Below are 12,872 nucleotides of genomic sequence, written 5' to 3'. Positions count from 1 at the left end.
AGGTCCATAGCTTGGATCACCACATCCTCCTCCTCTGTGTCTTTGTAGGGGCATCACGTTACCAACAAAATAAAGTTTTATTTATGGTTAGAAAATTATTTCAAGTATATATATACCATGGTCATGTCTCTAGGGCCTTCCAATGAATATGTGCTCTTATATCCAAACCTGCAAAGATTAATGCACAATATAGTATATTATCAATATTAAATCATGTTTGAGTATAAATCAAAAGTTAAGCTATAATGAAAGAACAAATACTTTCAACAACACTAACATGTCGGTAATATTTTTTTTTATGCCTCACTTCACTCAAACTTGCATATAGGTATGCAAGTGTGGTTGTTCTCTATGCGTATTCATCGACGGAATCGAGGCCTTACACTAGTTGCATGGATCAACTTTTCACTAATGTCGATGAATACACATGTTCTAAAAAAGTAAAACAAGAATGCTCTCATTTCTTTGTCCACCCTAAAATCACTGCTTTCTTCGATACACACCAACTTCTCATTCATTATCCTAGTCTTGTTGGAGTCATAGTGGTTCTTCAACCAAAATAACTTTATCATTTGGAAGTAGAAAAACAATAGCTTTTGTAAAAATATTTGCTTTCATTTTGAGTAGTGAGTGAATATTCTTGTGTTTTTTCCTATTTCTCACAGCCTCATCATTTTTTTTCCCACAAATTTTTTTGAAGGGAACATTTTTTCCCACTTTCTGAAGTCCGCATACTGAGCAAAATTCTCTATTGAACAACAGATATAAGCTAAATTTCCCCTTGTTGCATGTAACAAACTAAAATAATAGTTGTTCATAGGATCAGGTAGGGGAATCCATACTGCTACATGTGTTTTTATTTCTAGTTATTTATGTGAAGGTGGCCAAATTATAACTTATTTACAAAAGACGACTCACTTTTCAGTTATTATATTCAAATGCATGTGCTTTCCCTCAATAAGGCATATGTACACACGCCCCCTCCATCCCTCCCTCTCACACGAACGGAGGCGTGTACTTCATTGGCAAATATTTTTTATACTTTTTTTATATGGTGATTTTTCATTTTTTTTTCTTGATTTTTACTCGGAGAAACCGCCCCAGGCGCAGAGACCTAGCCGTGCTGGCTCAGCCTAACGTACTTATGGTGGCTGTCCATGTTGGCGCAAAAGATTTTTCAGCATTTTTGTTGGGTAATCCATGATCAACCTATTGATTCCAAGACTTAGTGTGTAGCCTTGTGACAAAAGTGAAAAACATAGATGATATGGCAACTTTCTGAACCAAATCCTGTAGTACACATTCTTGTTTGCATGGATCTGACCACCAAATGTTAGATCTAACAGATGTGTATAATATGGTTTATTTAATAAGAGGTTTTGTCATGTTTAATATACCACAAGATTTAAGTGTATGTGTTTTTCTAGTTTTTTTCCTTTCTTTTTTTGAGGAAGGTGTGTTTTTACAGTTAATGCAGATGTATAACAATCTTGGGTAGGTTAGTATGAGATTATATAGATTTGGTTACTTATAGGAGTCACTAGAACATGAGAACTAATGTGTGAATCGCGATTTTCATGATTTTTTTGTTATTTTCTCTTAAATCTAACAGTACGGACTACATGCTTGGTTTTAAAAGAACCCCCCTCTTTTGAATCATTCGATTTTGATGCATAAACGAGATTTGTTTATGCTTTAAAATAAAAAATCATATGTTTGATAAAAAATACATGATCCAATGGTTGATTCCTAGCAAATTCACCATGCCAAGCACATCTACATGGTTGGATTTGCAAAATAAGTGTTAAAAATGCCCACATTTCTGGTTCTCATATTCTAGTGATTCTTTTTAAAAGTATTATATTTGAGATATGATTATACGGTAAATGGTGCTGAGATTTTTATTACATATGTTATAAGCTGAGATCCTTTTTAGTCAGATCGGATGGTGGACAAAAAAATAAAAAACAAACTATTTACATGAAAAAAATGCAAGCCCATCTGATTTTGATTGGAATCAATTCTAGATCCGACTTAAAATACCAATCCTCTGCAACCCGAATCTGAAAGTAATCAGATTGAATAGATTTGAATCCGATTAAAATGTATATCCAGATTTGAATTAAAAGAATCCAAACCCAAAAATAACATGTTAGACTCCGACCGGATATCTGATCACATCCGATCCATTTGCAGCCGTAGAGCAGGTCCACAACCTGAAGAGGCATGCTTCACACGTGTCAAAAGTATTTGACGTCACAATATATCATGACTGTTGGTTTCTTACACGTGTGCGTATGACCAGTTCCCTTTCCCAAACTTATAAAGCAGATGGTGGTGAAATAAAGGGAGAGAGAGAAAGAGAGAGAGAGAGAGAGAGAGAGAGAGAGAGAGGATATGGCTCAGCTGGTGAACAAGGCCAAGAACTTCGTGGCGGACAAGGTGGCTCACGTGAAGAAGCCGGAGGCCGAGCTGACGGACGTATCGTTCAAGAACGTGAGCAGAGACTCGGTTACGTTTCACGGATCGGTCTCCATCAGCAACCCTTATGGCCACGACCTCCCCATCGGAGAGATGTCCTACTCCCTCAAGAGCGCCGGAAGGTAATACCCAATCATAGTGACCCCTTCGTGATATTTGGTATATATTTAATACAGTCGATTGTACAAGTTGTTAGAATTGTCCTTTATTTGGATCAGAATAAAGGACATAAAACGATGAATAAATTGGGGATGGATGTTAAAATCAAAATCCAGTGAATTGAGAGCAAAATTTTGAGACGGAGCGGGGTGGAGACTTTGTCTCCCGCCCTCGCCCCGGTCCACTGCCATCCATAATTACTATAGTGGGACTTTAAAGAAACTTTTGAATGGAAAAAATCGATGCATTTTGGTAACCGTTTAATTTTGCATCTCCTAAAGAACCAAGAACCAGTATACAGGTCTAATTCCGGTGATTCAGAACCCTATGGTCCTACTAAGGACAACATGTAGATCACATTCATGTAGTTGTTTGGACCCCAAAAAACCAAAATATTAAAATAAAAAATGAAGTTTGCTTTGTAGTACAAATGGTTGTAGCAAACTTTAACCCCATCATATTTCATAATTTATTTTTCCTATTGTGATGACATATATGTTGCTATTCATCTTAGATTTTGTTCTCAACATTGGAAAACTTGCTACCAAATTATGGGGCATAGATAGGGCTCTATAACGGGTCTGGTTTGTATCTGAGAGATGTCCTACTCCCTCAAGAGCGCCGGAAGGTAATAATACCCAATCATAGTGACCCCCCTCGTGATATTTGGTATATATTTAATACAGTCGATTGTAGGTTCAATCTAGTTGGAGCCTCGCGATGCAAGTTGCTTCGACTCAATCTAACCTTGTAGAGTCCACGCTTGGATTATGCTTTTTCTATGAACAAATACGTGGGAAAACTGAAAATGTTGCTCAACAAAAGTTTTTTTTTCAAAGGGTTTGGCCGGTCCACTGCCATCCCTACCCATGCGGTCGAGGGTAAGCCTCACAGACAAGACAACGATGACAGATAGCCATGGCGGTTAGGTCTATGCACCTGGGGCTATTTCTCCAAATAAAAAAAAATTCCCTCACATTTTCTGTCGCTTTTACTTTTTCTTTATATCTTAATCCTAAGATATGAGACTTTGAAGCTTAAGTGAAGTTATTTTATCATTACTTTGGATCCTTCATTTTTTTATTGGCATTACTGTTAAGGATGACAGTGTATCGGGGAAATGGAGCCTAGCTCCCTTTGAATTGAATTGGGGATGGAGTACATGAAACGGAAAATGGTCAAGGATGTTAGAATCAAGACTAGGGGATGAACTTACCCTTGCCCCTGCCCTGTTCTCGTTCTTGATCTTCATTAAAAAATTTATTATTATACTCTTATACATTTCCTCTCCAACACTGTCTCTCAAACAGAGCCCAAACGTAATCCAAATCTGAATGTCGATTGGATGCTTTGTTTCTTTTCGAAATAGGATCAAATGGATTTGAGTTTGGTCAGATACCCTAAGTGACTCTGAACTGTTATATATATATATAAGAACTGAAAATATGAGAACTAATGTGTAAACTGTGATTTTCATGAATTGTTTGTTCTTTTCTCTCGAACCTAACCGTACGGATGTGATCTGTATGCTAGGTTTTATAAAAACCTCTCCTTGAATCATTTGATTTTGATGTATAAACGAGATTTTTTTAAGGCTTAATTTAAAATCAATGGCTCATAATCTTCATAAATATTCACGCATTCAAAAATCACATTTTTCATAGAAAATACACAATCCAATATTTGATTCCTAGCAAATTCGCCATGCCAATCACATCCACATGGTTGGATTTGCAAAAAAAGTGTTGAAAATGCTCATCTAACAGAACCATCTAACCATAAGAAATGCCTTGTAATACGGTCCAAAATGTTTTTTTTTTGGATTATAAAAAAAGAAAATAAATCTCTCTCTCTCTCTCTCTTGCATTCATGCCCACACACACACACACAAAACATTGCTACCATGTCTTTCTTAACTACAAGGATTTTTTTCAGCAATTAAATTGCTATACATGATGGTTGGTATCAGGGAAATTGCATCAGGGGTGATTCCTGATCCTGGTTCCGTCATAGCTAATCAGGCGACCACCTTGGATGTTCCAGTGAAGGTTCCATATGACATCCTCCTAAGCATAGCCAAGGACGTAGGCAAGGATTGGGACATCGACTATGAATGGAAGGTTGGCCTCACAATGCACATCCCCATCCTTGGGAAGCTCACTCTTCCCCTCACCAAGAAAGGGGAGCTCAAGCTGCCTACTCTTTCTGATATGTTCTAGATCTCTGCAACTATCTAGTTCTCCCACTGTATCCAACTCGGACAAGTAGTTTATTAAGGTTTAAGAGATGCTCGACTCTCTGTTCTTGTTAATAAATACAGTAATGTTTTGTTTTTCTTCTTTGGCTGTTATCTGTGATGGTGAATGGTTGTTAGATATGCATCAATGTTTAAGAGGGTTTATTTTTTTTTAGTTGGTGGGTTTGTCATTTACTGATGAATCAATATGACCAAGGGATTGGATCTATGTACACCAAGATATTTTTCTGTTTCTTCTCTATGTCAAGTCATTCTAGAGTTCACCATGTCCTTTTCAACCTTTACTTTTTTACTTTTCTAAAAAGATGATCGATATGTAGCAATTTTGGTAGATTTTGATGCTTATATGATTTGGAAATTTATAGTTGCAGGTGGAAATAATGTATTACAAGGCATTTCTTATGGTCAAGCTTGTTTTTCATAGAGAGAACGTGTTGGTATCACACTAAAACTTGACCATAAAACATTACATTTTTTCATCAAGTCAAATATGTTTTTTAATAAATAAGCAACAATAAACACATCTGCCAATTTCCAGCTACTGTGTTCTACATGCTTGATTTTTAAGAAATGGACTCTTGGATCGCCCAATTCTAATAAGTAGGTAGGCTTTTATAATATTGTTTGAAAATTGAAGGTTTATAATTTTCATAAATATTTAAGCTGAAACAATCATAATTTTTTATCGAAAAAACACAATCCAAGTGTTGTTTTTTAGCAAATCGATCATGCAGAACACATCTGCAGTGTGAGATTTGTGAAACAGACACTTAATCCCCACCATATATACTAGATAATCAGTTTTCCCATATAGCCCATCCCTATAAGATAAATTAAATGATTAAAAAAGGATTAAATCATTTACATTTATCAAGATTGAAAGTAAAATTAATGGAAATAATAAATATATTATATATTGTGTCGTGCGGGACCTAAATAAATTGTGGTGTTAACTAAAGCAAATACATAATTTTTTTTGTGACTAGGTCTTCATGCCGGGTGCGGTTTGTTCGGGTTATAAATTCAAAAAAAAAAATACATAGCTTTTTTATATTGCTTACTATATGTTTAATTTAAAATATGCTAGAAAAAAGCTAAAAGCAAATAGCTGCCATTATAGTAAATTTTTATACGTCGGTGCTAAACCACGTGCTAAATAGATTTTTGGGCTTATTTTATTTTATTTTTAAATTTTGAGCGTACAAATGTGATCTATGTACTTGATTTTATAGGGATCAGCTCTTGAAGTGTCTGATTCCAACATGTGTGGGTTTTTATAAAGTTCAAAAAATCAATGGTCCAAAATCTTTGTAAAATTTTGAAGCTCTAAACATCATTTTTTTCATCAAAAATACATGAAACATGTGTGGATTCTTAGTAAATCGATCATGCCCAACATATTTATAGGTCCGAACCGTATAAAAAACACTTAAGAAGCTGAAAAACCCATTTAGCATGCGGTTTATCACCAAATGAGTTTAGCATGGACCCATTACTCTCCTTATAAAATATTGTCATATATTGTTTATCCAACTATCCAACAAATGAAAGAAAGGTTAAGAAAAAAAGTTAGTTACCACATGAAAAACAAAAAAAAAAGGAGTTATATATGCTATATGAATACACCTTAAAAGGTAAAAAAGATGAACATACCATCCATTGTAAAGAAAGGTACAAATTTTGAGCCAAGCAATTTTCTCGTATGGGGATGGATCTCAACTTTGTCCCAAATGCCTTTTATAGAGCAGCTTTGATAAAATCATAAAACGTGAACAACCACACAACCGCTGCCCTTACTAAGAAAACTGAAAATGATTGGTTTTCAAAACCGCAATATATCAAAATTCATAAGTTATGGCTCTTAAATAGGTAGGTTTATTAAAAACGGTAAGTTTTAAAACGATTTAAGTTCTTCCACATGATGAATGCATTGTATCCGTAAATGGAAGGTAGGTGAAACGTAGGCATCCTCTTCTCCACACACACACACACACACACACACAGAGAGAGAGAGAGAGAGAGAGAGAGAGAGAGAGAGAGAGAGAGAGCTATTTTTTTTCATTAAATGGCAACTCTTCCGTCAAAGAAGAGAGAGATATACGTATTGTTATAAATAGTGACATTAAATTTTGAAAAAATTACAATGTTCCATGTAACACTTTTTTTTTAATGAAAACTTTATACAAATGCCCATACAAACTTTTAATTACATTATCAACTCACATGACAAGAAGGTCAATAGAAAAAAGTTATAAAGCATTCAATTTTTTATAATAATTAGGGTATATATATCCCTAAAACAATGGACACACGAAGTGTCCCGCTGATATTGGATGCTTCTTCGCCGCATGATCCATGCAGTGGCTGCTTATTTTAACGTGTTAAGGTAATTAGCGGCGATCGTGACCGTCACTAATTTCTGTTTTTTTGCCCAAGTCATTAGCGGTGATCAGGACAGCTGCTAACAACCTTAATTCATTGAAAATCAACAAACTAGCATCGATGCTAGTTAGATGAGAAGCCTGTCCACTGCTATGAGCTTATATATATATATATATATATATATATATATATATATATATATATATATATATATATATATATATATATATATATATATATATATATAGAGAGAGAGAGAGAGAGAGAGAGAGAGAGAGAGAGAACATTACCACTCATGAAGATCAACAAAATGTTGAACCCATGAACTGAACAAGAGCAAAAGCCAAAACAAATAAAAGAAAGTAGACGGGAAAAAGAATATCAGACAGACAAAACGGGCTCACGCAGAAGCCGCTGGCCTAGAGGGCGGCAAAAGAGGGAAAGCGTCAACAACAGAGAGCGGGAGATCACTTCGATGCATACGCAGGATCACATAAACATCCACCAAGATTTCATGCACCAGATTATGAATGTTAACCAAAATTTGACGAAAATGAGTATTGTTGCGCACCATCCAAACAAACCACCAAGAGGTAAGCAACCACGTCCACCAGATCAACCTCCACCTCATGCTATGCCTAATACAAACTTGGCCCAAGATCAGATCAAGTGCAAATGACTCCTCCTTAACAAACACTTTCAGATGCCTCTAGGTCCTGTTAAAGAGTTTCACAAATATTGGGCAAGACCAGAATAAGTGAAACATATATTCTTCCGCAGCTTGACAAAGCATACACCAACTCGAGAGCTGAAGGCTTCACTTCTTTGAATTACTGCGGGTCTGAATCTTATTGTGCAAAATTAACCAAGCCACGACCCGAAAATGGGGAGAAGAGACCTTCGCCCAAAGCACACTCTCAGGCAACCAATCAGCCCCCAGGGGGAACAATGATCTATAGATTTTGGAGGTGAGGAACTCTCCGCTTGGCGCAAGCGCCCAGTGCAATCATTGACCAAAATTTTTGGAGTCCTCAAAATGATCTATGAAGAAGGCTAAAGTCCTCAACCATGATTTACGTAAATATGAGAATGCCAAACCCCAGGTTCTCAGGCGAATCGAGATAAGAGTAGGAGCCTCATATTTAGCAAGAAGCAAACAAGCACAAGGGTTATCCGGTTGGTGGGCCCGCCAACATTGCTTGGCTACAAGAACAATGCTCTGCAATCTGGGCGCAAGAATACCTAAGCCAACCATACGCCGAGGTAAGACCACCGAACGCCAACCAATCAAGTTACGCTTACCCTTGAGTTGACACCCAAACCAAAGGAAACCTGCCAGCAAGTGCGTCAGCTGCTTCTCCACTCCCACATGCATCATAAACATAGACATGAAAAATTCTGAAATAGTGGAAAGAACATGTCTGGCTAAATTCAGACGACCAACGATGAAGAAATAAGACGACTGTCACGATAGTAATTTGAGCTTCACTTTTTAAAGCGTCGAAGCCCATGCAACAGAAGAGAGGCACTTCACTTGTAACGGCAAGCCCAGGTAAATTATAGGCAACTAAGAAATAATGCAATTAAAAATTCTTCTCCCAGCCGCAAGCATAGGGGACTGAACATTGAACATAGTAAGAGAGCATTTGTTCTCATTCAGAGAAAGCCCAAATAGAGGGAAGAAGAACTGAAGGATAAGCTTGAACCTAAGCATCTGCTGAACATTTGCATGACAAAAAATGATCATATCATCAACATAAGTAAAAATATGACCTGGAAAGTTCAGAACTTGCAAAGGATCAATTAATTGCGATGTCGTGGCTCGCTTAAGTAAGACTACAAGACCCTCAACAACCATATTAAACAACAAAGGCGAGAAAGAGCACCCTTGTCGCAGACCCAACCTCAGCTTGAACCGGTCTTCTCTAACACCATTGATATTTAACATGACCTAGGCATTTGAGACAAGCTCCCTCACCCAACTAGAAAAATGATATCCAATCCTAAAATTTGATAACATGTGAAATAAGAAGGGTCAATGTACGAAATCAAAAGCTTTATGAAAATCTAATTTAAGGACAAAATAAGGTTGACCGCTATGCAGCAAGGAATGAACAACCTCAGATGCCATGATGAATGAATGTTGGACCCTCTTATTACGGATGAAGGCAAACTAAGAATTTGAAAAAATTTGGTGAGCCACCGATTTTATCCTATTCGTCAAAACCTTGGAAAACATTTGATAAAGAGCACTCATAACCGAGATTGGGCGGAACTGAGAAATATCAGTGGCCTTATCATCTTTTGGAACAAGCGAAATAATAACTAAGTAAAAATGATAAGGCAGTCTGGAGTTACGATAGAACTCGTCAAACATGCTTACAACGTCCGACTTAACACAATCCCCAAAGATTCTAAAAAAGTCGACATGAAACCCATCAATATCGGGCGCTTTCCAACTGACAGATCCTTAATGGTTCTAAAAATCTCATCTTCAGATAACCTCATTTGCATAGATCTGGCTTGCTCATGCTGAATCAACCCAACTGGGACATTACCAATGACACACTTCATAGCGAACAAAGCAGAATATAAAGCCTTAAAATATAGTGTGACTATCAGATTAACGTGTGGATTGAGATAGGGAACACCCCAATGAAGATAGAAGGAACAACCTTCCTCCTATGATGATGGGAACCATATGAGTGAAAAAATTTAGTGTTGCCATCACCAGCCGCAAGTCATTTCACCATAGAACTATGCTTTTAATGAATTTCCACCTTGAGCCTCCAGCTTTTCAAGAACATAGTTAACTCTAAGGACCTCACCTAGAAACTGACAAGTTATAAATCAGAGAGAGAGAGAGAGTCGAAAGAAGACATAGACTGATACAACGCAGAAATCTCATGATCCCATGCAACCATTTGCTAAAATTTCTTCGCATTATGACTATGAAGCCATGCCTTGATATCCTTAGCTAGACGAGAAAACTTCTTTTGAACCCGAAGAGCTGCCCAATGCTCATCAAAAGGATTGTTCCAAGAATTAGCAATAACCATGGGAAAATCTAGCTTCCGGAGCTACCATTCTTCAAATGCAAAGCTCTTGGAAAATTTAAAGTCATCTCCCCAATGAGTAATGATCTGCCTATGGTTCGAGATTGAGGGAGAAAGTAATAGACACTTAACATCGAGAATGAGGTCCAATAAATTAAGAGTGACAAAGACCCTGCCAAGGACCCTACAGCACGGGCGAGACCGCCTATTCGACCAAGAGAAGTGCTCCCGGTTAGAGGAATAGGGTATAGGAGATACTGATAAACAAAGGCTTGGAAACCTCATATAGAGAGATTAGGAATGACGGGGTTATTAGAGTCATGAATATATAACAAACAATTAAAATCTCCCATAAGAAGGTGACACTTCGCACTAGAAATGACAACCCTATCTAAATCATTCCAGAACATGAGCCTCATGGTGGTGAGATTAGAGTCATAAACTACAGAAATCACTACTCTTCTACCAACTGCCTGCAAATTGAAAGCAATAGACAGAGAGAAAAGATTCACGTTCAGCTGAGATAAATTTAAAGACTGCTTCTCCAAGATAAGGATACCTCTAGCATGGTTGACCGGAGAAGAAATAATTAGTTCACCGCCAGATGCTAGAGGTGACCACGAGCGGGATGACCTCTATTTTAGTTTCACATAAAGCAAACAGGTCGGGCTTCTCCTCCCTAACCCAATTAGCCAAAAATAGGCATTTTGTGAGACAATTCAGGCCCCTAATATTTCAACAAACAGTTTTCATGGCACAAAATCTGGAAAACCCAAGGCTGGTGGGACCGAGATGACTTTCTTGGAAACTTCGCATCAGTAGCCGAAATAATTGAGGAAGGCTTCCTCCTTCTTTATTGACCATTTATGATTTGCCGAACACCTCCAACACAAACAGACAGCCTCGAGTGACCGTTGGAAATGCCCATCTGCTCTCAGTCTGCCCCATAAGAGTGGCAAAGGGAGTCCTTAATAATAACAGAGATAGTTGAAATCGTAGAATCCATCTCAGCAACTATAGCTTGCAACTGTGATGAGAAAAAAGAGATATCTAGCAACTTAGTTGTGTCGACAACCTTAACAACCAGGGGTTGCGGACTGAGATGCTGCCAAAGCAAAGGCATAAACAAGTGGCTATCCCGACTCCACGACGGACTACCAAATGAGACACTGTTTGGTGAAAGACCAAAAGTTGAGGCAGATGAAAAAACATCAAAGACATAAGGCAATAAAAGAAGAGGACGCAGAACCAAGAAGCCAAGCAACATGCATTTGATTGCTAGGTTGGTGCTTGCATTAAATGTGGTAAGATTGATAACCAAATAATCAGAACGTCTAGAAGGAAAAGTAATGAGGGACAATGGTAAAATTATCCTTTGCCCACCACGCGCAAGCGTACCCAATCACGCCTCCAAGCTGTTACGGGAAGGGGTACAATTAGAAGCAGACACGAGGCCCCAAGTATGAGAAATAATGAGCGACTGAGCTCCAGGAGAGAAAACATTTCTAGTAGGGTCAGATATTTGTGGGCCCACCCCTAACAAAACTTTTGACAGTGATGAGGGCAAAAACATCTTTTGCTCTCCACAAGCATGCCTACCCAACTGTGCCGCCAATATACCTCGGGAATCGGTGCAATAAGAATCAAACGTCGAGCTTTATGCAGGAGAAATAATGAGCGACAGATCTTCAGGAGAGAAAACATTGTTGGCAGAGCCAAATTTTTGGGGACCCACCCTTGGTAGAACTCTCGACAGCTGGGAGATGCCATCATACGCCAGAGATGGGTCTGACATAACCTGAGAGAGAGAGAGAGAGAGAGAGAGAGAGAGAGAGAGAGAGAGAGAGAGATGAACATAATAGGGCCAATTTTCGGTTCTGCCTTATAGGTTTTAAGTGTTTTATGATAGATCTGAACCGTTAGATGTGTTCAGTCTGATCAATTTAGTGGGAATCAACTCTTGAAAAAACTTGATTTTATGAGCCAAAAAAATCTGGTATCTTCGTGGCCATTGATTTTGGATCACGGAAAAAATCTGCATACAGCCTACAGGTAGATTTGAACGATCCATAAGCTGGTTCGCACTAAACAAAACCTATAGATGACATCTCTGGTGTTAGATATGAGAAAAAATACTTAAAACTATGATTTTTGAAGAGGTCTGACGACACCTAACAAAAAAAGAACCTAGGGACGCATTACTCACACACACACATATATATATATATATATATATATATATATATATATATATATATATGTGTGTGTGTGTGTGTGTGTGCAGTAGGATGTGCCAATCAATAGAGTTCTTAGAGGTGTTTTTCACGAACTTGACCCAGCCGATGAATTTGACATAATGGTTTTGCTGGTAATAAGCACTTGGATTGTGTTTTTCATTGAAAAAATGTTTTTTTGAGCTTCATGAAAGTTTTGGGTTATCCCATGTGTCAGAATCGGTCGATACAAACTATAAATTAAGCATGCAGATCACATTTGTACGGTTAGATTAAAAAAGAAGAAGATGAAAAAGCCCTTCT

At 37.6% G+C, this 12,872-nt stretch overlaps 1 protein-coding gene across 1 annotated transcript; it reads left to right on the top strand.

Annotated features, from left to right (window-relative positions):
- The first annotated feature begins 2,196 nt into the window (after positions 1 to 2,196).
- On the top strand, positions 2,197 to 4,979 carry LOC149814355 (desiccation protectant protein Lea14 homolog). Its single transcript, XM_089989272.1, has 2 exons — positions 2,197 to 2,603; positions 4,610 to 4,979. Exons 1-2 carry the CDS (start codon positions 2,398 to 2,400, stop codon positions 4,857 to 4,859), a joined length of 456 nt encoding a protein of 151 aa, XP_089845398.1. The 5' UTR covers positions 2,197 to 2,397; the 3' UTR covers positions 4,860 to 4,979.
- Positions 4,980 to 12,872: the final 7,893 nt, after the last annotated feature.

Source organism: Nuphar pumila, chromosome 15, assembly GCF_984573655.1.
Source record: "Nuphar pumila chromosome 15, dmNupPumi1.hap1.1, whole genome shotgun sequence".
In the NCBI taxonomy this organism is placed as follows: domain Eukaryota; kingdom Viridiplantae; phylum Streptophyta; class Magnoliopsida; order Nymphaeales; family Nymphaeaceae; genus Nuphar; species Nuphar pumila.
The sequence above is the reverse complement of the archived record's forward strand: the minus strand, read 5'-3'. Positions and strand labels throughout refer to the sequence as shown.